Genomic DNA, 25,685 nt, shown 5'->3' with positions numbered 1-25,685 from the left:
GTGCTGAGGTAGGAGCCAGCTTGGAGTATCTGAGTAGCTGTCAGGGATCCTGACTGCCACTCAGGGGAAGCTGGAAGGAGAGGTGGGTGAGAGGTGGTGAGAGATCTTAGGGGCCTAGAGAGGGATAGGATTTTATTTTAGGAGAAGAATATTTGGCCAGCCTCTTCGATACCCTATGGGTCTCACTCTGTGTTCAGGGAGTTCCCTGAATTCTGGATGACCCAAGCCTGCTCTATTCCGGTTTTCGTTTATCTGAACCAGATAATCCACTTCTTCTAGGGATCAGGTTCCAGACAGTTGCAGATGCAGGAGTCCTGGGGACACAAGGTGGCTTGTCCGACCAAGCCTGCTGGGGAGAAACTTTTCCTACGTACCCCCATCTGCAGTTGTAATGGGATGTCTTAGACTCTTCTTGGTTTGGGAACACGGACCCGGAAGCTGGGGTCTTGTGTCCTGCACACCCACGGTGACAGGGAACCTGCCTCTTCCCGAGGCTGCTATGTTGGGGGTCTGGAGTGACTGTGCCATGTGGGTCCATCTCCCCTCTGCTGGGCCCAGAAGAACCCCCAGCCTGACAGGCTCTGAGTTAGATGCCAGGGCCGATGTTGCCAGACAGGGAGGGCTGGGTAAACCCCAGGACCAGAAGCAGGTGGAAACCAGGACTCAAATTCAGACAAGGGATGGGAGGCATTTGAGGCGGTGGCGGAGAGGTGCCCGGAGTCCCAGATGAGGAAACCGGCTCAGAAGCAAGTGACTTGCCCGTGGTCACTCAGAGAGCTAAGCCTGAACCCATACCTGCCAGTGTCCAACCTTCGGGTCTCCCCATCCTCATCCCTGTGCCTCAGCCCTGCCAATGGTCATCCCAGACCGCCATTTAATTTTCACTGCCTTGGACAAACTGTGATCCCAGCTGGAGCCATTAGATGGGCTTCTAACTTGGCCCCGCCCCAAGGAGGGTGGGGCCTCGGGTCTGGGGAGGGGCCTCGAGTCTGGGGCAGGGCCTCGAGCCCCTACCCAGCAGGGAGCGCCGGGCCTCGGGTGTCGCTGATCTGTGAGGTGTGGGTGTTCTGAGTGGCGACTCCAGAGCCTGCACGAGTCACCTCACTCTGTTGGACTCCCTTTCCCTACTTTCACCTCCAGAAGACGCGACCTCCGTGTCGCCAGGGCTGCCTGGAAGCCCAGTGTCTTCAAACGAATCCTTGGACACCCATGTCCCCCGCAGCCCTATTCACATTCACCAAAAGGTGGTAATGACCCAAATGCCTATCAGAATGGGAGTCCATCCACACAACTGAATATTATTTGGCCATAAAAAGGAATGAAACATTGGATGAAGCTTTAAGCTGAGTAAAAAGCCAGACACAAATGAGGCCACAGGGAGCATGATCCCACGTAGAGGAAATGTCCAGAACAGGCATATCCACAGATGAGTGGGTACCAGGAGCGAGGGGGGTGGGGTGGGCAAGGACTGCGCCAGGGGATGGGCCATCCCCTGGGGTGATGGGAATGTCCTGGAGCTAAACATGGAGGTGAGAGGTGGCTGACAATGTCAACGCACGAAGTGCCACCAGACGGTACACTTTCACGTGGCTTATTTCACGGTACACGAACTGTCTTGAAAACAGAAGCCTTCCCCCATTCACACTCCCAGCCTCTGTGACTACACCAGGGAAGGGGAATGGGGTCCAGCTCCAATCTGAGCTCAGCCTTCCTATGTGTCCCTGGGCCTCAGTTTCTCCTTCTGGACAATGGGCCCTCTCAAAACCCTCTCCATTAGCCTGGCATTCAATCCCGGAGATTCTGACCCAGGGTGGAAGCCAAAGCTACTCGGCTTCGTCTTTGGCAGCTGTAGGAAATAAGGCAAGGAGCATAGTCTCTTTCCCCACATTTTAATTAAAAAAAAAAAACAAACAAACCCAACTATAAAAAAGGGAACAATTTAAGGCTTATCAGAAATGTTGAGTCCCAGGCGGGGGCCCTGCCCCAGCCAGGGCTGAGAATCTGCAACCTGGGGGTGGGGGGTTGGCCCGGCTGCCCCCCTCATACTTTCTCCCTCCCTCCCTCCCTCCAGGAGGTCTCCCAGAGCTGCACTGGGCCTGCTATTACCCCAGGCTGACCTCTGTCCCCAGGGTCCGGCTGAATGTTCTGAACCAGGTTTCCCGGGGTCATACAATACGCAGACGAGGTCTCATGTCCTGGAGTACTTGGAGGAGTCCCCAGGCAGTCCCGGCCTGGGCCAGCAATCTCTCTCTGGCTTCCAAAGGCTGGAGCCAGCATCCCTGCCCCACCTAGGTCCCACATTGCTTCAGCGACACGCATCCCCGAATGCCCTGTTCCTGGGCCCTCTCGCCTGCCGGACCTTGCCATGTGGCCTCAACTGAGGCACTTGCCCTCTAAGCCCCAAAGGGGGCGATCTCCAAACATCACTCAGCTCTGACCTTCTCCAACTTCTTCTTCCTCTTTGCTTGTCTGCCTGCTGAGCGGTTGTTTGTATGCCAAGGACTCAGCCAGAAGGCCCTTTGCTCCAGGAAGCCTTCTCTGCTCCCTTCGGGACTCTCCCAGCCCTGGGTCTCTTCCTCTGGTCCCACGAGACCGGAAGTATTTGTCTGGCTACATCTCTCCCAGACTAGAGGCTCCTGGGGGACCCAAGCCCTATCCATGGGCCGGTGTGGACCAACGGGATCCGTCGACGGGCACTCAATGCCTCACGAGGACCGGTCCAGATACATCAGACTCCTGCCTGGCTCTTCCTCTGTCCTGCGTGATGTCAGAAAGCCACGCCTGTTGAGACTCGGAGTCCCCAACTTCAAAGCAGTCAAGTTGAAGCTGGTTGGTCAGCTGTAGACCCAGCCATCGCCTGCGTCCACGGCGGCCGGAAGCGCGTGTGCGACCTCCTCGCTCGAGGTCTCCCCTCGCTGCTCAGCAGGTCATGCAGCGTGGCCTCATGGACTCTGAGGGGGGGTTCGGATCCTCCTGAGAGAAATAGTCCCATCCGGTCTCAGGGGGGCACCGGAGGCTCAGAAACATCCCTCCACCGCCCTGTTGATCTCCAACTCCCCAACTCCCACACTCACCGGTGGGGGGCAGGGGAGGGCAACGTGCAGAGCAGACTGGGGTACAAGGCGGCCTCAGGCCCCAAACTCGTCTGAGTCCCACTCCCACCTGCGCTCCCAGGGCCTGGAGGGGGACGGGGGCTTCTTGGACCCCCACACTCACCTCGGAGTACAGGGGTGGCGGGCGGTAGCGGAATTCCTGGATGTAGGCGAAGAAGGGACCTTCGAGGCTCAGGTTGGTGTCCTGCAGTGGTGGAAAGGGGCTCTGCCCCACGGCCGCCACCTCCCCATCAGACACCACCTCTGAGTACTCAGGAGGGGCTGTAAGTGAGACAGACGGGGTTGGGTGAGGCTGGTGGAGGTGGGGAGCCCTGGAATTGGGGACCATGGCCAGGAACTGGCTTGGGCCAATTCTGGGGCTGGCGGGCTGCGGGTCCCCAGGCTGAGATTCTGTGGCTGCCAGCATGATCACTATCGTGCCCTTTGACAGATGGGGCTGCTGAGGCTGGGGGAGGGAGAGCCCGCCTAGCAGCCACCTTTCTGCCCACCCAGCGGATGGGGGTGGGGAGGGGCTCACCCTCGGGGCGCTCTGGCAGGGCTCCCAGCCCCCAGTCCAGCAGGAAGCTGGCACGGCTGCCCACGCTGGATGAGCGGCTCCCAAAAGGGTGCAGGGGGATGGTGCCGATGACCAGTGGTAGCTCCAGGAGCAACTTGGATGTGCCGGGGATGTCCACGCAGACCTGAGGGGGTGGGGAACAAGCCATGCGGGAGGGCGCCCGGGCAGCCTCAGGGGGAACTCCGGTCTGGGGGAGTGGGTGAATTCAGCCACCCCCTGCCCTCCTTGGACCAAGGAGACACTCTACCTTGAGGGAGTAGTCTACGTGCAGGACCCGGCAGTGCAAGATGGAAGGACCCACAGGGGGGATCCGCAGCGCCCGGCCCTGCCACAGTGCCCGCCGCCCAGGGCCCACAGGCTCGCCCACGAGACTGGCCACCACCGCTCGTTTCTGCTTGTGGGCGCCTCGAGCCATGAAGGTCTGCGTCTGGACCACGGCTGCCCGAGGAAGCACGGGGCGCGTGGAGCCATTGTCGATCTCCGCAAAAACTGGGATGACCTCGCCTGTGGTGGGGTGCAGTGGGGGCATCAGACTCCCTGTCTGCAGCCCTGAGGTCGGCCCTCTTCCCCATCTCACCCCGCCTGCCTGGTACCTGGGGTGTAACCCTTTCGGTCGATCTTGGCGGAGAGGGAGACGAGACCACGGCTGCTGTACCAGGATCGGGCGACCTTTTCTAGAGCTCCGGCCTGAGGGGCCTGATGAGTTGGAGGAAAGGGATAGGAACAGGTCACTTTGTGCAAACCATTCCCAGCTGAGGGAGGATTTGGGGGCAGAGTTCCTGGTTTTCTCTTAACAACTAAATACCGTCTGGATAAGTAAATCCACAGATGAAACCCATCTTATAAAGTTGAAGATGAAGGGAACAAGCTAATTACTTAGCATGTAATTAGTCCTCAGAAAGCCATTATTATCACAAGCCCCGGCTGTCCCCTATTTCACAGATGAGGCCTTTGAGGCTCAGAGAGAGTAAGACACTTGCCCAGAGCCACACAGCAAACTGGCACAGGTGGGATCTGCGCCCAGCTCCGCTGGACTCCTAAAGCATTCCCGTGCCTGCCTCCCTCCCTGCCAGGGCCCGGCTGTGATTCCCACTTTGTGCAGGAAGCAAAGGGGTGAGGAGCCAATTGGGGTCACCCAGTTACCAGCCCCCCCACCCCCACCTGCAAAGCTCTCTCAACCCATCTCCCCTGGGAGCAGCCACTCACCAGCAGGGCGGGTGTGTTGATGTCCACGGGCTCAATGACTGTAAATACCTTCCTTGCCCGGCGGGCAGGGACCCAGGGCCGGTGCAAGGTGGCCTTAACGCAATACCGGACACTGCCATGCTTACCCTCGAATGATGTCACCAGTGTCCTGCAGGGGGGAAGGAAGGTACTTCAAGGGGCAGAAAAACAGAGACACCCAGGTGTGTGGGGGGTGGTCCCAGAGACTTAGGAAAGTGAGAGATAGAGACACTGAGGACCCCCGCCCCCAGGGAATGGCGGTCTTGGGATCCAGAGGATCCCCAGAAACCGAGCAATGGAGACCTAAACCTGAAAGGAGCTGCAGGCTGAGGGATTCCCCGACAATCCCGCGCCCCAGACGCAGGACTTACGGAGGCAGCTGGAAGCTGAATGGAAACTCGTGGCGTCCTGGAGGCAGCGTCGTGGTCTCTCCCGTGTCTGCAGGTAGGAGCAAGAGGGGGAGGCTCAGCGGCAGTTCCGAGTTCCAGGAGCGCGCAGCACGTGTGCCGCCTCGGGGTAGCCGGCCCGTACCTGGCGCGAGCAGCGTGGCACGGTGACTCACGACCTCCACGCGTTCGCTGTAGCTCTGCGTGTACGCGGTGCTCGAGCCCGCGCTGCGCGACTCGGTCCAGTGCACGTGGGCGCGGCCCCGCGCGCGCAGCTTCAGGGCGCCCACGCGCGCCGGGCCCGCCAGCTCCAGCAGCACCCGGCCGGCGACGGCCTGGCCGCCGCTGAAAACCGGCTCGGCGCCGCCGCTCGCGCCATCCAGCTGCACCACGAAAGCCTTCACCTTGTCGAACAGCATCGCGCCTGGGATGCGAACCCGCGACACACAGACCCTGGCCTCGAACCCGCGACGCGGTGGCGCGAGGCGCGGAGTCTATAGTCTCAGAAGGCGAACCTGCCCGGGGTGCGCAAGCGCACTTGCCGACCAAGTCAGAAATTCCTGCGCGGCCTGCGCCGGCGCTGCCTTTATACGGCGGGAGGGGCGGGGCGCGACGCGGGCCCCACCCCCAGAAAGGAATACGCCAATGGCGCGGCGAGGGGTGTGGCTCCGCCCAGGCGTGAAACAAAGTAACAAACTCTGCATCTGCCCTCTACCCTCGTGGACCCTCGCGTGAGATTGAAGCATCGCGGGCCAGAGCCGGTCTCTCGCGGACCAGAGCCGGTCTCTCGCGGACCTCGGGCGTAAAGAGGGGGAAACAGGGCCGGGAGCGGGCCCCAGGCCCATCAAGAGCATGGGGCCACTAGGTTTAATCATCGACTGGCCACAGCTTGCAGATCTGACTCGAGGCATGTCCAGCTCCGAGCGGGAAGGCTGCGGAATGGCCTGGCTCCAATAGGGGCCGGAGAGCCTCGGACTAGAGTGAGCGTCAGTTCCCCACTCTGAGCGATGCGATGCGGGAAGGAGGAAGTGGGTAGGGCCTCCCTCTGCTTGGGCACCTGCTGCCCCCTCTTGTGATTCGAATGCCGCTCAGTTGGATGACCCCGGGCTAGTGACAACTCTTGAGCCTAAGTTTCCACGTCTGTCGTTTGTAGAGCTGGAAGAGAATCGGCCCCAACCTCAGAGTATTGTGCATGAATAACGGTGTAGCCCCTGCTCAGGCACCCTCCGCCTCCAGAGAGCCTCGCTCCCAGATCTTCGGCCCACTCCCCACATATCGCCACTCGGTCACGGCTTAGCGTTTCTGCCCAAGCTGTTCCCATCACCCGAAGTTCACGTCGCAACTTGCGGCCCCCAAACTCCTACACTCCCCCTAGGCGCAGCCCTTGGGCCCTCTCCTGGTACCCCCTCCCTGCCCCAATCCCTTCACAGATAGAACCAAGTGGAGGGGACTTCCCATGAACCCCAGGAGCCACCCACGGAACGGTATGACTGCTGTCTGGGCCTCAGTGTACTCAGACAAGAACCTCAAAGAGCGTTTCTGAGGGAAGGGGTTCCTGGTCGCGGACTGCAGGGCGCCTGCGCCCTCTGGTGGCAGCGAGATGCTCAGCCGCTTGAGCCCACCCCTTACCCCGGAGGCCACCCTTGTGGAGCCTTCCGACCGCCCTGGAACCTCCTGAGGCCTCGGAACCCCCAGTGGGGGGCAGTCATAATCGGACATGGTGCCCTGCAGTCAGAGTCACCACAGAGGCATTGGGTCAGAGCTGAACCTAAGGGAGGGGCAGAGGCTGTAGACACAACGATCAGCCTGGGGGGCTGCATGGAGGAGGGAACTCTGGGATTGAAATGAAAGTCTAGTACCTTCTTCCAGGGCCAAGTGAAGCCCTGGAGGCTGTAAGCCCAGGAGAAGGTGGAGGATGTGGTGAGTCCTTTCCACAGATGGGTCCCCAGAGGCCCAAAGAGGAGCAGGGCCTCACCCGACGTCACGTGGTAGTTCTGCAAGGGTCACCCCAGTGTCTTAATGAAGCAGCTGGTTGAGTGGGACCAGGGGTGAGACCAATTTCCCTTAAGTCTCAGGGGAAAGGAAGTGCCTGTGGGGCCTCTTCCTGTCCCATCCTAGGGCCCTCTAGGCCTGGGTTTCCACATTTAGTAGGGACAGTCCCCACATCTGGGGCTGTGGGGCTAAGGCTGAAAGGCTGTGGGCAAAGGATCTACTGTGTACAGCTCTGCCTCTGCCCATTTTACAGAAGAGTATTAGTGAGGTCTGGCTTAGCTGAGGGGGTGGCAACATCCTCCACAGCAAACACAGCTCAGTGCCGAGGCACAGACTCACCCCTGGCCTCCTCCTGACCCCGCTGTGTGCCCTGAGTGGGAAGGACTGAAGTTTAGAGCTGGGAGACATCTGGAAGTCCTCCCAGCCTGTTCTGACCCCATCCCAAGTCTCTTGCCTCTTGGAATGCAAACCTGCCTGCAAACACCACTGGAACTCCCCACCCAGGTTTGAACTCATCCCTGCAAGCCCTAGGGGTAAACTGAGGGAGGAGGCACTGGTAGAACATGAGATGGGGGTCGTCTTTGGGAAATAAGGGACCCCAGGTCTGGAGATAAAGAGGGAATCCTAGGGTCCAGACAGGAGGATGTCCTGACTTTACCCAGGTGTTCTCCAGACTCTGGTGGGGGGTGGGGGGTGGGGGTGGGGGTCCAGCCGCATAGTCTTTACAGCGGAGGGCTTCCCGGCTTTGGAAAGGGGGGTGATGCCTAGACCCAGAGAGGGGATCCTGGGAAAGAGAGTTGGGGGCGGAGGTAGGTGGGTGTGTCCTGGCGAGAGGGTCCAGACCCTGGGGAGGAGGTCTCCACTTCTTAAGATGGGTCATCCCACCACACAGCCTCTAAGTCTAAACTCTCCGGGCACTGGAGAAGAGCGCCCAGACCTGGGGAGAGGGCCTCCCGGGGGATCCCGGTTGGGGAGTGCGGAGCAAGCGGCTCACCTCGGAGCAGCAGCTGCCGCCGCCGCAAGTACGTCTCCGCAGCAGCGTAGTCGCTGGACACCGCGTTGACGCCCACGCTTCGGCCCTCGAGCCAGTGCGTCGCCGCCCCGCCGCGTGCGGCCACCTCGAGCGCTCTCACTCGCAGCGGCGCCGCCGCCTCCAGCAGCACCCGGCCGCACAGCCGCTCCCCGCCGCGGTACGCGCCGCCGGGGCCCCGGGCCAGCTCCAGCACGAAGCTGCGTATGCCCCCTGGGCGCATGGCGCAGGCCGGGGCGCACTGCGCGGAAGGCGCCCCCGGCGGGGAGCCCGGCCCCGGCCCCGCGGCGAGCGGGCGCGCGGCTGGGTGTGTCTGCTGCCCTCCCGCGGCTCGGAGCCCTTCCCAGCGCCCCCGGGCGCCCCCGAGCCTCCTCTGGCCTCCGCGAACTCCGGCCGGCGCCCAGGGCTCCCAGCCGGCGACTCTGCCGCCGACTTCCTGGTCCTGGACGTCCGCCCCCGTGACGCGACCCGGCCGCCGGGGACGTGCCGCCCGCGTGCCCGTGTTGTTGACTTTGCCACCCCCCTCAACCCCCCGCCCTCCAGCGCGGGGCGTGCCGTTTTTGTAGGGTCGGCGCTGTTGACTCAGACGCGGATGTGGCTGGTCCAGAGCGAGCAGCCACCCGGCTATCTGGCGGTTTCATGTGTCCCGGCACCAGGCACCTTTGGCCCCGGCACCGCCCCAGCCTCCCACTCTGGTCTCCGTGGCTGTTCTCCACACACACCAAGCTCAGGGCTGGCCTCTTGGCTTTTGCCCTGACAGTTATACCGTTAGGAACGCCCTTCCCCACATCGGCTCTCCCATCTCCCCATCCCCACCCCTATGCCCAAATATCACTTCCTCAGAGTCCCCTAATCATACTCTGGTCTTGTTTCTATCTTTATGGCTCTGGTCGCTGTGTTTGTGACCGCTATATGTTTTTGTTCCTCCTCCTGCTCCCCAAAGGTGGGCACTGTGCCCTGTTCTCCTCACCAGATCTTACAGATGGGGAAAGCCAGGCCCTCACAGGGGGCAGCCTCTGCCTAGAAACACCCAGCAGTGGCAATCAGGACTCCCCATGCAGATCTGGAGCCCACTGGCACTTCCCCACTCTTCTCAGTCTTGCGCCCAAGTTATCTCCTGAGCCTGGGTGGCTGATGGCTATATATCAGAGGCCGCCAGGGACTGAGGCTCTCAGACTAGCCTCCCCAGGAGCCAGGCTTCTATCTCTCTGCTATGCCTGGAGACCAGCGGCTGCCAAGTGCCTGGCATCCCTGCCTCACCCAAGCATACTAAGCCCAAGGCCTGGAGGGACCTTTCTGATTCTGCTAGTGTCCAGAACCTTCCCCTCTAGCCTGCCCTGAGGCCACTCTAACCCCTGCATCACACTATACCCTTTCCCCATGTCCCAGGTTCTTCACTTTGGCCGGAGTTTGAATCCTGCCCTGCCTCTCCCCCAACTCCTGCCCCTTTCTGGAACCCCGGGCAGGTGGCTTCACTTCTCCAACCCCCAGTTTCCCCCATCCTCCCCTGGTTAGGTTCTGGTGAAGTGTGGCAATTTACACTATGTCCCCTGTATCGGGCAAATGTTCAACATACATCCAGCGAAGACTGAATGGTCCTCCTCACTCATGTCACCTTCCCCACTGGACCATGGTCCCACTGGAGCTTGGCGTACACCGGGTGCTCTGGCAATGTTGGCTGCTGGAATGGGGAGGAGGTCTCCCCGATCTGCTGCCTCCTGCTGGCCGGGGCCATCACTGCCAGCGGGGACTGATGCTGATGTCCTCAGGAGGTGTACCCAACTGAGCTCGGGTTTGGGAGGGCTACCGGGCTAGAACAGTGATGGGACCGGCTCGGCTGGATCCCCACATCTGTTCTGGGTCCTGGAGTTGAGTGGCCACCTCCCATGCTGTGATGACGAATGTCCCATAGCCATGCAAAACCAGGCAGCAGCTGGGAGGGTCCTGCTTTATTCAGAACTGGCAAGGACCCCTCTCCTGGTTGCTCCATGCCCACCGGGGGCCTGGGGAGAGTTGGAGGGCCAGGGGACCAAAAGGAAGCTCCTGGCTGCCCCCCGCCCCGGTTCCAATCAGGGAGGAAGCGGGCGGTGGCCCACCCCTGCCCTCGCCTGCAGTCCGGCCCTCTCTTCTGCCCAGACAGTCTGGGTGGGGAGAGCCCTGGTCCACTCAGCCCAACTCAGCTTCGGCTCCTTGAACTCCAAGAGGCGCCACTGTACAGGGCTTCCTGGATGGCGTGGAGGTGGTGGCCACACGATGGCCAAGATTGAGGGGTCTGGTGGTGGGCAGGGTTAGTCACCCGCAGTCTGAAGGGGCCACAGGTGGCCACTGGCATGGGGGGCTCTGGGCTGCCTGGTCCAGGGGTCCGGGGCCAGGCCGGGGCGGCAGGGGTGGCGGGGGCGGGCGTATGGCTTGGGCGATGAGACCTGGCAGGGCCTGCAGGGAGGCGCCCAGTGCATCCAGGCGGCTCTCGAGGGCAGCCAGGCGGGCCTCGAGCTCCTCGTGCTGGGCGTGCAGCTCGGACATGAGGTCGTACAGGACATTCTGGGTCTGCCAGAGACAGCAGGAGAGAAAGGAGAAGCCAAGTGAGAGAGAGGGAGGGACAGATGCAGAGAGAGACAGGTGACCAGCGCCAGTAAGGTGGGAACCCACTAAGAGGGACCCAAGTGGGAAATGACTGTGAGGGCACCCTGACCCCACAGGTCTCCTGCTGTACCCCTGTTGCTGTACCCCAGGGAATGGGAGGAGAGGCAAGAGGAGAGACAGGTCTCGAATGCAGCAGGCCTGAGGAAGCTTGGAGGAAGTCCTGGGGTGGACTGGCCACCAGGCACATGAAGCCCAAGGGTGGTCTTGGGGCTGCCTTCACCCAGGGGGAACCATGGCCTGCAGAGCTGCGGGGTCGGGGGTGGGGGGAGGTGGTGGCACGTTCTGGGCTGACACTGCTCCAGGCTGGAGATGTGGTTGAGAGGGAGGAGGTTCAGTTGAGAACTGTCCCCCTGCACTCCACAGTAGGCTGAGGAGGGGACAAGGGTCAGCGGCGGGGCGGGGGTGTGGAGCGGGTTGGCAGCCATGACTTCCTGGACTGGACTCCAAGGATCTGACCCAATCACAGACTGGGGGGCAGAGCAGCTATAACGATGACCACTGCAGCAGACAATGGGGTACCTCCAGCACCCTGACTGCTCCCCGCAACCCAGCAAGCAGGAGCCGGTTCTGCCACTGTCCAGATAGGCCCCGGCAAAGGAAGGGAAGGCAGGCGGCTCAGACAGACCTGGGTGCAGTGCCACTCTTGACACCAGGTGGCGACAGAACATCGTTCCTCCTCTCTGCTGCCCCTCAGGGTTGACCAGACCCCCAGGCCAACAGCGGCTGACCACCCGGTGGCCTGAGATGGGAGGAGAGATGCTGAGGTGGGGAAGGGGGCCCCCTCCTGACCTCGCTCCACAGGACGGGGACAGGATGAGGCAGCTACCAGCATCTTGCTGCCTTCCACCCCAGCCTCTCCCTCACAGCCTCTGTGCCCAAGCCTCAGTGGTGACCCCACCATGTTTTGTTACTGGCCCACGCAGCCCAGCCCCAGGGCGAACACACCCTTTGGGCCCCTTCTTCCACCATCCCCAGGGCCACAGGGTAACATCTAGAGGCGTCCCGCCTCTGATGATATTTTTTCGGGCTTCTCTGAGGTTTCAATTCTTCAAAACTTAGAAGACACCTTGTACTTTGGTCGGGGATACACAAATTAAATCCGCAGTCTTGGGTAGGAGCGCATTAAAGTTTTAATACTGGATGACATTTTAACCTTGTTAAATTTTAAACATTAGGAACCAATGCCATCCTATCCAATTAAAGCCTTACTTCAAAGCAGGCTTTGTTAACTGCTCTGAGAGGGGCCTACTACCGTGATTGCAAGGTTTAAATAACTTTGAAAAATTCAAACTTCAATCATCTGTACTAATGGAAGAAAGAGCGATATGGATAATCCAAATGATAATAACCAGTACCTGAGTTATTCAAAGGCATTTCCTATGTATTTCTAGCTCTAATCTCATATGACATCAAATTAGTTTGGCGAGGGTTTCTGTCTGCTCTCAGGATTATGTTCTTTCTACTACCAACTGAGTGATTTCTTCAGGGATCCACAATATGGTTTTTTTTTCCTCCCTCTATAATGTTTCTTTCCAAATTAAATTTATGTAGGTTAATATTATACTGCATTTCTCTTGATAATGATGAAGAGAATGAGTCCAAAACGCTCTGGGTATAAGAAGAGAATAGGACTTAACATCTTCCCAGAGATAATATTAAATGAACCTCAGCCTAATTAACTGATTAAGGGGGAGGGAGCCAGTGAGCAGACTTCATGTGTGAACCACTCGTGGAAGGTAGGCGACTGCTCAGAAGGGAGCTTAGGACGGTGGGGCGCGTCCGCTAAGTGCTTGCCTGACAGAAGTTGGGTCACCCACCCCATCTTCTGGAGGATGAATAAAAAGTGGGAAATGGGGGCGCCTGGATGGCTCAGTGGGTTAAAGCCTCTGCCTTCGGCTCAGGTCATGATGGCAGGGTCCTGGGATCGAGCCCCACATCAGGCTCTCTGCTCAGCGGGGAGACTGCTTCCCTTCCTCTCTCTGCCTGCCTCTCTGCCTACTTGTGATCTCTGTCTGTCAAATAAATAAATAAAAATCTTTAAAAAAAAAAAGTGGGAAATGGAGTCGGGCTTGATAATAAAACCAGCAGAGAGATTCGTTTGTAACACAAACGGGTCTTGGAGAGCTCTGGCCACTAACTTTAGTCTCCCCAGGGAGGTTGAATTGCTGCACAAATGAGCTTTCTGCTGATTCTAGAATCTGAATTTATATCCATAGCGAAAGAGTTTTGTTTTTCTCTTCAGTTTTGGAGGCTGTATGTAGATCTGCCTAAAACAAAAGGGCACATCTCCAGTTTAGCCCACTAATGAGATACTCTGATGAAAGCTATTTTATGAGATACTGTTTTTAAAAAAATAAAAGAGCTGTAGAGTTGGGGCTGGTCCCTGCCTGCCTTGCTCGTACCCCTGGCCTGTGTCAACTGTCCTCCAGGTGCCACCACAATTCCTCCCCTGGCAGGAGGTGGGTTCAGTTCTTTCTGGAACGCCTCTCTCTCCTCCCATGGGGGCCTGAGCAGCCTCCTGAAGGCCTGAGGAGCTGCCCTGCCCCTGCCCCTGCCCCGCTCACCTTGGCCAGGTCCGCAAGAGTGTTGGCCTGGTCATTCAGCTTGCGTCAACTGTCCTCCAGGTGCCACCACAATTCCTCCCCTGGCAGGAGGTGGGTTCAGTTCTTTCTGGAACGCCTCTCTCTCCTCCCATGGGGGCCTGAGCAGCCTCCTGAAGGCCTGAGGAGCTGCCCTGCCCCTGCCCCTGCCCCGCTCACCTTGGCCAGGTCCGCAAGAGTGTTGGCCTGGTCATTCAGCTTCCCCTGCTCAATCTTCACGCTCCGGAGCCTGGGGAACAGGTGGGTGGGTGGGTGGGGTTGTGGGCGGAGGCTGCAGGGGGTAGTGGGGTCCTTCATGCACCCGCCCCACCTGGGGTCACCTTGTGAGCCATGCAGGGTGGGGTGGGGTGGGAGTTAGCATCGGGCCCCATGCTGCTGGTTCCCTCCCAGCACACATTGGGTGGCAGGGCCTGGGGGATGGCTAAGCCACCTCCCGCAGTGTCCCCCTTTCTGGCCATGTCCCCTCGGGCTCAGTCAGGATGTCCTGGGGAACCTGGACCCTCCCCCCCACCCCCCACCCCTGGCCTAGGTGAAAGGCTGCACTGGGTCTGCAGGGTGGCTACAAGCCCGGGCCACCGCCTGAGGCCAAGGGGTGGGAGCACTCCACAAGCTGCCCTGGGCCTATGCCCCTGCCCCGTGCCCACCATACACCACCACCCCACCCCCAGGAAGAGACTTACTTCTGAGCTCTGGCAGGACCCGGCAGAGCAGAGAGAAATCACAAAGCAATTTTAACCTCAGTGCCGCTGGGTTGGCTTGTGCCCAGCCCTGCCCACCTCCCGCCCGCACAACCCCAGGACCAGGTGGGGGGCCCCCGTGTGGCTGCGGGGGCTGTGCCAGCCCCTTAGGGATGCATCTCTTCTCTGCCCCTCCCTCCGGCAGGGCCCCCCAGCAAATGCAGCTGCTTTCAGCCTGTGGTCCTGTTGTATCCTAGTCTGTGCCAGAAACCTGGCCCCAGGGCGGGGCATTTAGTCCAGAGGCAGGTGACAAGGCTCAGAGAGGCAAAGCCAGTGCCCACTGGCCCTCCAGCAGGATCTGAACCTGTACCTGCCACTGGGCCACCGCACCTTGGCCTCCCAAACAGCTGCCCACAGGAAAGGGGGTGGGGAGGTGGCCACAGAATATCCTGGACCCTCATCGCCATCCCTGGTGGAGTGAAACCGGCCCAGGGAAGCTGTTCCAGGTAAGGCTCCTCCTCACCGGTCCAAGTTCGAATCCCTGCAGGCCCACATATGACAGATGCTTGGAGAGGCCCTCAGGGCCCACCTATGCTGGGTACCAGGATCCCTGATAGGGCCCAGCCCTTGGTCTGGAGAAATGCGGTGGGTACAAACACCCCCAGCCCTTGAGGTCTGAGGCTGCCCCGCGTGGAAGTCGAGGTCTGTCGAGCTCCAGGGCACCTTTTCCAGGGACGTCAGTCTTGACCTTTTTGCAACCTCCATGTTATGGGTTGAACAGTGCCCCCACCCCCGACCGAAAAAGATATACTGAAGTTCTACCCACCGAGCACCTCAGAATGTGACCTTATTTGGAAATAGCATCTTTCTAGATCTAACCTAGTTAAAATGAGGTCTTGGGGTGAGCCTCAAAGCAACATGGCTGGTGCCCTTGTAAAGAGGGGGAAATTTGGACACAGACATGCACAGAGGGAGGATGATGGGAAGACACGGGGGGAAGGCCATGTGAAGACGGGGGACTGGAGTGATATATCCAGAAGCCAAGGGCCCCCCGAGGCTGTCAGAAGCTAGGAAAGAGGCCTGGGACAGATCTTCCCCTAGCGCCTTCAGAAGGAAAACGGTCTTGCTAATGCTTTGGTTTTGGACTTCTGGCCTCTAGAACAATGAGATTATAAATTCTGTTGTTTTGGGGCACCTGGGTGGCTTGGCTGGTTAAGCGCCTGCCTTTGGCTCAGGTCATGATCCCTCAGGAGCCATCCTTGCTCAGCGCGTAGCCCACTTCTCCCTCTGCCTCTGCCTGCTGCTCTGCCTGCTTGTGCTCTCTCTCTCTCTCTGATGAATAAATAAATAAAATCTTAAAAAATGTTTTAAAAAAACCTTAAAATAAATAAATAAATAGATGGATAGATAGATAAATCAATAAATAAGAGTGGGACAGTCCCACCCTAGAACAAAGGGACACAGGTAACTCAGAGAGCAAGTGCCTTCTTCCCCAGACCTGGATCTCCTCAATTCCCGTCCTCCCACTTTCCTCCAACAACCTTCTGGAACATTCCTTGGCGCAAAGCCCAGGGCAGAGCCATGTCTGTGTCCCCCATGCCTGGCACACCAGCTAGCATAGGAAATGCTGGTATGATAAGCAAATGAACGTATCGAGGGCGGGATCAATGCTAGTTCCCATGTTTAGAAAATACTGTACGGCAGCTAGGCATGGTCCCCAGCTATGTTTGATCTATACGTTATCACTGGAGGAAAGATACATTAATTACCACTGCCTCCACTTTAGAGATTAGAGAATGAAGCTTGGAATAACACAGTCACTTCCCAGGTCCCCACAGTTAGGTGGCAGATAGCAGATGGGGCCCCAGTGGTCGGTGAACACCTGTAGGAGGGTCAACAAGGAGGGGTCTCTGTCCTCAAGGGCCTTGGGGTCTTGTGAGGAGTTCGGACTGAGATCTGAGATCTGGATAGTGAGGTTGAGTAAATGTGGGACCAGCTCCTCTCCCCACTTTTTAGATGATGGTGGGAGCAGACACAGGGGTGGGGGGGGCGTGGCCATCACGTCCCCAGGGACTATGCCAGGCATTCCTGCCTATCATCCCATTTAGATCTCCCTGCAGTCTTGTGAAGAAGAGACCGTTATCGTTCAAAACCAATCCAGTTATAACAGTAAATACAACAAATGTAAATGGACTAAACTCTGCAGCTAAAAGACAGTTAAGAGCCCCAGGAAACTTTGGGGACATGGACCTGCTTTTTATCTTGACTGTGGCAATTATTTCATGGGTATATACACTGATCAAACTTTTTTTTTTTAAGATTTAATTTTTTGTCAGAGACAAAAAATTGTCAGAGAGAGAGTGTGAGCACACACAAGCAGGGGGAGCAGCAGGCAAAGGGAGAAAGGGAGGCTCCCCGCTGACTGAGGAGCCCGATGAGGGACTCGATCCCAGGACCAATCGTGGGATCATGATCTGAGCCAAAGGCAGATGCTTAACCGACTGAACCATTCAGGCGCTCCATGTCCCATACATCCTATGTGGCTACTAAGGACTTGAAATGTGGCAGGTCAGAATAAAAATGGACTATAAATGTACAATACACAATAGACTTTGAAGATTTAGTGTCAAAAGCCTTCTAAAATAGCTCATTAATGAGTTTTACATTAATCGTATAAAAATAATATGCTGCATATATTAAATGAATATATTAGAATTTATGTCACTTGTTTTCTTTTACTTTTTTTCAATGTGGCTACTAAAAACTAGGAAACTTAAAATTACGTAGTGGTTTACATGATAGTTCTAGCACACAGTGATTGGCATATTGGAGCCTGGCGCAGGCCAAATCTGGCCAGTGCCTGTTTGGGAAAAATAAAGTTTTATTAGATCATGGCCCACCCATTCCTCTTTACTGCATTCCTGCTACAACAGAGTGTAGAGTAGTTGTAACAGACTGTCTGGTCCACAGAGCCTCAAATATTTACCTCTGGTCCCTACAGGTAACATTTGCCAACTCCAGCTGTACACTGGACTCACAGGAGGAACTTAAACTTAAGCCCAGGGTGCCTCCCAGACTTCACTGTAACTGATGTTGGGTGCAGCCTATAGGATTTTTATTTTTATTTTATTTTATTTTATTTTTTTTGCCTGTAGGATTTTTAAAGCCCTGTGGATGCGAGCAGCCAAGGATGAGAACTACTTGACTAAATAATTCTCAATACAAAGGGACAACAGAGAAAATCAAATAATTTCTAATTACCCTATGGATCAGGACACAAAGTTAATTCTGAGCTTCCTGGCAGCCAAAGCAAAAAAGGGAAATTGCTTAGTATCTAAAAGGTAAAATAATTTTGGCTCTTCTGGAGAATAAAATATGCTTCTTGCCATTTATGTTTGGTGAGTTGACTCACTTTTTTAAAATATTTTATTTGAGAGAGAGAGAGGGTATGTGCACAAGTGGGGGAAGGTCAGAGGGAGAAGCAGACTCCCCACTGAACAGGGAGGCTGACGTGGAGCATGACCCCAGGACTCTGAGATCATGACCTGAGCTGAAGGCAGACACTTAATCAACTGAGCCAGCCAGGCTCCCCTTGGTTGCCTGACTTATCAAAGTCAGCACTCTAGACAAGTGGTGGGCCCATCACTGCCTCCTTCTGACCATCCACCATCCCACCCAGCACAAAGGCTTCAAACCCCAGCCAGGTGACCACCCGGAATGGGAGGGGCCATGACAAGGCCACGCTAGCTGTCTGGCCTGGCCCGTAGCCTCCTCCCAAGGACCACAGCTGCCTCTGCACCAGGTGGACACAGAAACGTGAGCGGGAAAGGTGCTGGACTTACTGATGGATGGCTTGGAGGAACTTACGCTGGTGTTTCCGAACCCGGGCTTGGTCTGGCTTCTTCACCAGCCTGGTGTGTTTGTAGATGAGCCACGTCTCCCTGAGAACGTTAGCAGCGGCATTTTTTACCTGGGGCCAGAGAAAGAACAGTTCCTCAAGGTAGGCACGAAACGGTAGAAGGTTCTGGGAACTTCCAGAAGCTACCAGAAACTCTTAGAGATTCCTGGAAATGCCCCTCTGGGGTCCTGGGCCTATAAGGTGAGGCCATGTTTACGCATCCACATCTGCGCTCTGTGGGTCTGTGTGTGTGTGTGTGCACATTTATATTATTCAGCATGGGCCAGACCTGTTTATACATCTTTCAAATGTTAAATCAGTGAATCTGCACATGCTGGTGTCTCTCTCACTTTATACATGGGGAAACCGAGGCACAGAGAGCTGACCTGCCAAGGTCAGACAGCTTATAGATGGTATCTAGCTGCCCTGGCCCCAAAAGGCTTGCCTCTTGCTTGTGGTTCAGGGTGGGGCGAGGCCTGGGCACACAGGTGGCCACCCAGGCCCACTGCCATGTCTCCGTGCGTGGCTCATGAACATCTGCACAGCCAGCAGAGCACGAGGAAGTGCAGTGGCCTGTGGGCATGTGGACATGCCCGCTGTGTACAGAGGAAAGGCGGGGAGGGCCTGCCCTTGATGACTGGGAGAGGAAGTGGCTGCGATGGACGTCTTTACCCGCTTGGTGAGCTGAGTGTCCATCATGAAGTTGTGCACATGTTTCTCTGCCTTGGTGAGCTCCAGTTTCCGGGCCACCACGGCCACCACGAGCGCTGTGCAGCCAGCCCCCTGCATGCGGAGGGTGGGGAACACATCAGTGTCCTGCTTCATGTAGGTCCCAGGCCACACCCTCCCTCCTCCAGAAAGCCTGCCCTGATTCCTACCTCACTTTTCCCCTCCAAGGCCACAGTGTTGGCAGATCCCACCTGTTGAGGTCCCTGACTCCGAGTCCCACCGGCTTAATATCAGTTGAATGTCTTATTTGATCCCCAAAGGCCCTGGGAGGTAAGACCACTCTTATCCCCGCGGGACAGAGGGGGAAACTGAGGCTCAGAGATAAGAAATGGAGATGGAAAGGGAGGATCCGCAGGTGAATTCAGCACTGGTGACCATGGAGGAGGGAGGATTTGGAAGCATTTCCATCAAGGCTTTGGGGTCTGGGTGCTAAGGACAGAGACCCAGAGGATAAGTCTTTCTACACTCGTGGGAGGCAGGGTGTGAAGGCACTGTGAGGAAAGGGGGGGCATCTGCAGGTAGGAAAAAGCAAAGTGGGGGTCCCCGGAGGTGGGGAAAGGGAGGGGAGGGTGCCTCCCCAGTGGCAGACTCCCTGCTTGATGCAACCACATTCCCCAGGATGCCCTAAATGGCAGCCAGACTCGTGGCTAGTGGAAGAGGTCAGAGAGGTCCCAAGAGAAAGGAGAGGGCTGACAGGTAGAGGGAGGCTGCACAAAGTTAACATGGGAGGGAGGGTAAGGGTCTGCCACTCAGGAGCAGGAGCCGCGGAGCCCAGGACACCCGGGAAGGGTCATCAGCCCCAGAAGTGCCCAAGGCACGTGGCAGGAGTAGGCAAGGCCTGGTGGTCCCCACTTGCACTAAAGAGAAGTTCCTGGTGCCTTACCTGCCAGCTGCTTCCTCCTGAGGCTGCTGCCTCTAAGAAGGAAGGGAGGAGAGAGTCTGAGCTCAGCTCTTGGGACTTGGGGGGCGGTGGGGGGCCTAAGAGGTCTGGGATGTAGTTCAGTTTTTCTTCTGGATGGAAGGAAACACTTATGGGGAGGGGGAGGACAAGGGCCAGGGACACCACTGCACGGTCCTGGGCAGGTCTGGATGGCCATATGCCCAGCCTGGGCACGATGGGCACAAGATCACCCTGGGAGAAAACCCTGCCACGGGTTCCTGGAGTCCCATCTTGGAAAAAGCCCTGCCCACGGGGGCAAAGAAACATGCTGGGAACCTCCACGTGGGGTCCTGGGAGTGAGCCCCATGTTGGGCTCCACGCTCAACCCTTTCCCTCTGCTCTCCTCCCTGCTTGTGCTCTCTCTCTCTCAAAGAAAGAAAGCTTGGGACCGACCCCAGCACGATTGTTTGTATATGCACCAGGCATGAGGACAGGGAGCAAGCTTCGGGCCACACACAGAACTCATGTTCTGGCAGGAGCCAGGTCCCAGAGAACGGAACTCAGCTTTTCCGTTTTGTCTTGGGCTTTTTGGGTTTGACCTCACATTACCCGACTACTTATCTTTGTTCATTTGCAAAGTTCATTTGCTTGTCATGGGGCTGGGCTTTAGTCTTTTCCCCTCCCCGCTCTTATAAAATAACATAAGCAAATCGCGTGAAGCCATTTCACAAGACAGGGGCCATATCAGCTTGGCCAAGAGAAGGGAGGCTCTGGTGGGGGGGGGCAGGGAGAGGATATGGACCCCCAGCTTTTGCCCAAACATCTTAGAGGGGATGAAGGGTGAAGAGGGGACAGAGCCACGGGCCTCGGGAGACAGGGATAACTGGGCACAGTCTATGAGCCACGAAATGGGACAGGCAGAGGCATTGCAAGACAGCCCTCCTGTCTGCGGAGGAAAGGACACTGTTGTGGGGATGGCGTCTTGTTTTCGCAAGAACAAACGAATCTCTGTGTGCGGAGATAAGGAAGGATACACTCCAAGGACTGGCCTGTGATGGAAGCTGGGGGTGGGACCCGATTAGTGTCTCTGGCCTGCTGGCGTTCACTGGTTGTCACCAACGAACATGTTATTGACTGCGGGGTGGGGAGAGGAGTAGAGGACTGTGCATCCAACAAGTCATAATTCAAAACATGGAAAAGCATTTGTAAAGGAGGTAGAAGTTTGGAGAAAAAGGTTCCAGAAGGAAGAGATGAGCAGTAAGACGGATGATGGAGTCAGGGAAAGAAGGTGCCGGATGTCAAAGACTGCCCACACCCATGGATGGCCTTGAGAAGTCTTTGGGGGAGATGGGGAACTGCCAGGGTGCACTGAGTCCCAGGAGACAAACTTCACACCGTTGGGGTTCAGTGGGGTGCTTGGGATACCCGAATAGTCAGGCAAGGATAGGGAATTGGAGGGTGTTGACTGGCTGTCCACACTATTCATGTTTCTAGGCATTTCATGTAAAGGAACAGACTTGAACCTTATAGTGAGCGGAGGTGGGCACTGGTTACAGCTGGGGAAACTGAGGCATGGAAGCATCAAGCTCCTAGCCCTGGACCCAAGGGCCTGATTAAAGCAGGCTGCAGAGAATAAAGGGCAAAGAAAACTCTGTTCTCAGTGGACCACAGCATCTAGCGCTGTGTGCACCACAGGAGCTACAGAGCCAGGGCTGGAAGGAGCCAAGAAGAGATGCCCCCAGGAGGCCCAAGGGTGCAGATTCTGTGTGGTGGCAGAGGTAAGGAGGAAGAAGGTGAAGGGGCAGGATGACACAAGAAGGAACTCTGATGCATTATTGTTGGCAATGGGGTGAGCTCTCCACCCGCAGGGGGCATGCAAGGGCCCTCACACCTACCATGATGCCAGTGAGCAGGCACACGCCCTTCCCGCAGTAGGTGTGGGGCACCATGTCACCATAGCCGATGGAGAGGAAGGTGATGGAGATAAGCCACATGGCCCCCAGAAAGTTGCTGGTCACTTCCTGCTTGTCATGGTACCTATGGGGAGCCAAGGAAGACCCAGTCAGTCTACACTGGTGTCTCTGCCGTCATCATAGCCCTGGGGCAGGCAGCACCGGAACACCAGGGCCCTGGGTCCTCCCAGCTGTGTGGGGACCTTGACTGCAAGAAGCTGATCGCTTTGAGGATTCAAAGTAATAAAGGCGCCACTTCGAGCAGGGAGGGGGGTGTTTATCATGCCTCCTGAGGGTCCCATGGGGCAGAGGGCACCCACACTCTCCTCCCAGCCTCCCTTCCAACCCCCACCCCCGGAGCTACTGTCCAGGATGTGTGCCCTCCCCAGCCCCAGTTATGGGGCAGAGTGGGCCAAGAGAGAGTACGTCCGCACATGTCCACATGTGTCCACACTGTGCACACGATCCCCGTCCCAAAGACAGACACACAGACAGACGCAGACACAGGTGGCCACGGGCACCAGAAGCAGCAGGGAGTGGAGGCGAGGATTCAGGTCAGACACCGGGAAGAACTTCCCCAGCCAGCAAGGCCCCATGTTGGGAAGAGGACCATGGTTGGGGGGTGGGGTGTGGCCCAAGGGACATGGTTTTGTCCCTGGTCAGAGCCAATGCTGTGAACCTGGTCCTGTGGGCTATAAACAAGTTCTACCCACGGTCAGCCTAGGCTGGGGGTCTGCGGGGTCAGTCAAGGGTTCTGCTTTAGCCCAGCCCCCAGCCTGCACAGCCCTTCCAGCTAGGACCCTTTCCAGGTGACCCACTCCTTCCTAGACTTCAGGCCCTGAGGGGGGTGTTCAAGGTCAGAGGTCAACTGAGGTGGCACAGAGCGGGGTAGGCCCTCTTCTGTGGGCAGGGGCAGGACAGGGGAAGCTGGGGGCAGGGGCCGGAGCCAGGGACTGGAGATGCGGAGGTGACAGAGGCCCCAAAGCGGGATGGGAGGGATGGAGAACTTCCCAGCAGGCCTGGTGTTTGGGACTCCCTGCCCAACCCTGGGGGCCAAATGCCACTCCAGCCCCCTCTGCCTGGGCTGCCAGTCTGCTTGCTGGCTGAGGGGGACCTGGGGCAGAACCCCATCTCTCACTGAGGCACCTAAGCCCCAAGTTACCCTGGCCTCTACCTCTCGGTCAACCAGCACCCCACACCCAGGGGACAAGAGGAGAGGGAGGCCCTCCAGTGGTGGGCGGGGGAGCCCTGGGCCTGGCTGGAGCTGTGGTAGGGACCCCGGGATGCCCCAGGACTACTTAGGACCAGGACTACTTAGGAGGTGGGGGGCATGCGGGAGGCAAGGGGTGGGGTAGGGGGGTGGGACAGAGCCACAGGGGCGGAGCGAGGCAGGCGAGGGGGCTTCGAGTAGCATCATAGGGCTCAGAATTTAGGATTGGCTGCCCCCCCGGTCCTGCCCCGTTCCCTGCCCCAACCCAGGGAGCCCTGCAATGACCCAGACAGCACCTTGAGGGTGCCCGAGGAGGGGTGCCCCTCTCACTCCCCAGACCACACTCCTGACAGCATGGGGTATGGTCTGTGGGTACTGGCCTGGCAGTACATTGGGAGTCCAAGGAGACTTTGACAGGTCTCGAGGTGGTAGGCCCCAATGACAACAAGGCCAGGGCCCTCACCAACATGAGCCCCACATCAGGCTGAGGCAGGGGCCATGGAGGAGGGCTTAAAGGGTGGGGAAGGCTGAGGTCCTGGGGGGGGGGGGGGCAGGTCCAGCCCAGGGACCTCGTGGGAAGCCCAGTCCCAGCACCACGTGCCATAGAACCCTCCAGGGCCTTCCCCAGCAAGACATGAGGTAGAAGAGTCTCCTTCCCAGGCAAGGTGCCCCTGTGCCCTGAGAGGCCCAGGGGGACCCTCCTTTTCCTGAAGCACCCTGCGGGTCTCCAGAACCAACCAGGAATCAGGCCTCAGGAATGTCCCTTTGCCCCAGAGCCTCTGTTTCTTCATCTGGAAACTGGGTTGATGGGCTACACCTTCCAGGGTTGTTCAGAACAAACCCTGGGCAGGGAGAGTTGCTAAAGGCTGGGCCGGTTTTTATTTACTCCAGACCCACTCAGCTCTTGGGAGGAGCTGTCCCAGTCCCCCAGGGTCAGCTGTACAAACAAAACCCTCCCCAACCTTGGACACAGGACCTCCAGGATGCCCAGGGGACGCAGCCGGAGAGCAGACTGCCTCCCGCTGTCCTCAGCCCTGCTCCAGACTTGCCTGCCCGGGCCCCACTGGGACTCTGGGCTGGTCACAGCCACCCCGCCTCACCTCCCTATGCCCTCCCCGAGCGGCAGCTAATCTTAAATTCCTGGCGGGCGGACGGCAGCAGCTCTGTGCACACAGCTCGGTCAAAGGTAGGACTCACATGTTTTCCCTACAGTCCGGTGGGGCGGGCAGAGGGGAGAAGGAGAGCAGGTTAAATTGGTGATGGTGGTGGGGAGGGGAACAGGCAGAAATGGGGCCATCCTGCTCTGGCGGCCTCCACCGCCCTGGGCCAGAGGTCGGAGGTTGACTGCTCGCTGTGGAGGAGCGGGGAGAAAGCGGATCCCAAGACTCCCCTCCCTCCCAGGGGGAGAGGGCAGGGGTCCCAGAGGGGTGTGGGTTGGACACAGGTTGAAGTCCAGGGGGTGAGGGGCCTGCGCTTGAGGGATGGTCTCTGGGGCCAGGAAGTGGGGCGGGGCCGGGGTGGGCCCGGTGGGCGGGGCCGGGGCTGGAGGGGGCGGGGCGTACCTCTCACAGACACGCACGGTCCAGGCAGCGATGATCCAGGAGGAGATGCTGAAGACGAGCAGCACGGTGCCCGGGCAGATGGTCATGAGAGTCTTCATGACGAAGCGTGTGTTGAAGGTGATCTTGTTGAGCGCGCCGATGCTGCGGCTGGAAGCGTCTGTGAATATCTTGCTGTGCAGCAGCATGACGCGGCCCAACAGGTAGAGGCGCAGGAACATGGGCACGGACAGTAGCACGTCCACGTCGGCCTCGGCAGCCGATGGCGCGTACGTGAAGGCCAGTCGCGCCGTCCACGTGAAGCGGTAGTGGCCGGGCACCGGGTGGATGGCGCACACGGCCAGCTCCAGGGAGATGAGGAAGACGCGCTCGCACGTCATGGCGATGCGCCAGTCGTCCGCCCCGTTGTCCACCATGAACAGCTACGGGAGGTGGGCGGGACGGGCGGTGGTGGGGCTCGGCCTTGTGCCCATGCCCATGCCCCCTCCAGACACCCCCCAGAGCCCAGACCCAGACCCCAGCCGGAGACACACACACACACCCCAGCCCCGCCCCCCACTTGGCTTTTATAAGAAACTGGCCTTGGAGTGCGAAACTCCCTAGCTGGCGGGGTTAGCCACAATCCCAATTAAATGTGGGACAGGCGTTCCCGGAAAAGAAAACGCAGGGTTACCGATGACCCAGCAAGCGCACTCCTAGGTACAGAGGCGAGAGAGAGGAAAACAGGCCTTGGAACAAATCCTGGTACATGAACAATTGTGCAAAGTGGAAACAGCCCCAGGGTCCGTGTATGAATGAATGCATTACCAAAATGGGGTCCTTTGGTGCAACGGAATATGATTCAGCCATCCGGGGGTACCTGGATGGCTCAGTTGGTTAAGGGTCTGACTCTTGTGATTTCAGTTCAGATCATGATCTCAGGGTGAGATGGAGCCCTGCATCCAGCTCTGTGGGTCTGCCTGAGATTCTCTCTCTCTCCCTTTCCCTCTGCCCCTCCCCCCACTCTCATTTTCAAATGAATAAATAAAATAATTTTTTTTTTTAAAGGGGAGGGGTGCCAGGCTGGCTCAGATCCTGTCCTGGGATCAAGCCCCACCGCAGGCTCCCTGCTCAGCAGGGAGTCTGCTTCTCCCTCTGACCCTCCCCTCTCACCTGTTATCTTTCAAATAAATGTATAAAATCTTAAAAAAAAAAAAAGGTGTGTGTCAGGGAAGAGCTTCGATACTTGCTACAACA

General features: G+C 57.9%; 2 protein-coding genes across 12 annotated transcripts in view; both read right to left on the bottom strand.

Annotated features, from left to right (window-relative positions):
- Positions 1–2,491: 2,491 nt before the first annotated feature.
- On the bottom strand, positions 2,492–8,729 carry ARRDC2 (arrestin domain containing 2). 3 transcript variants are annotated; one of them, XM_045992024.1, is made up of 8 exons: positions 8,266–8,729; positions 5,265–5,424; positions 4,876–5,023; positions 4,263–4,365; positions 3,917–4,173; positions 3,631–3,793; positions 3,217–3,374; positions 2,492–2,973 (listed from the first exon to the last, which is right to left on the bottom strand). In XM_045992024.1, exons 1-8 carry the CDS (start codon positions 8,522–8,524, stop codon positions 2,920–2,922), a joined length of 1,302 nt encoding a protein of 433 aa, XP_045847980.1. In that variant the 5' UTR covers positions 8,525–8,729; the 3' UTR covers positions 2,492–2,919. The 3 variants fall into 3 exon arrangements, with proteins under 3 accessions (XP_045847980.1, XP_045847982.1, XP_045847981.1); XM_045992026.1 differs by having other exon boundaries at positions 5,265–5,331; positions 8,266–8,725; XM_045992025.1 differs by lacking the exon at positions 8,266–8,729 and adding an exon at positions 5,425–6,912 and having other exon boundaries at positions 5,265–5,331.
- Positions 8,730–10,163: 1,434 nt separating this feature from the next.
- The window catches only part of KCNN1 (potassium calcium-activated channel subfamily N member 1), a 31,719-nt gene continuing 16,197 nt past the window's right edge, over positions 10,164–25,685 (bottom strand). For 2 of the 9 annotated variants that reach the window (XM_045989768.1, XM_045989767.1), the window contains exons 5-12: positions 24,453–24,871; positions 24,088–24,096; positions 21,624–21,765; positions 18,792–18,902; positions 18,064–18,191; positions 14,225–14,233; positions 13,704–13,773; positions 10,234–10,848 (exon numbers count right to left, since the gene is read on the bottom strand). In XM_045989768.1, the coding sequence (XP_045845724.1) occupies positions 10,594–10,848; positions 13,704–13,773; positions 14,225–14,233; positions 18,064–18,191; positions 18,792–18,902; positions 21,624–21,765; positions 24,088–24,096; positions 24,453–24,871 (1,143 nt within the window). In that variant the 3' untranslated portion in view covers positions 10,234–10,593. Of the gene's footprint in view, positions 10,849–13,703; positions 13,774–14,224; positions 14,234–18,063; positions 18,192–18,791; positions 18,903–21,623; positions 21,766–24,087; positions 24,097–24,452; positions 24,872–25,685 lie in introns of all 9 variants that reach the window. The other 7 variants (XM_045989766.1, XM_045989761.1, XR_006816398.1 and 4 more) reach the window with 7 other exon arrangements.

The sequence above is a fragment of the Meles meles genome, chromosome 20 (genome assembly GCF_922984935.1).
Source record: "Meles meles chromosome 20, mMelMel3.1 paternal haplotype, whole genome shotgun sequence".
Classification (NCBI taxonomy): domain Eukaryota; kingdom Metazoa; phylum Chordata; class Mammalia; order Carnivora; family Mustelidae; genus Meles; species Meles meles.
This window is presented reverse-complemented; position numbering and strand designations above follow the sequence as displayed.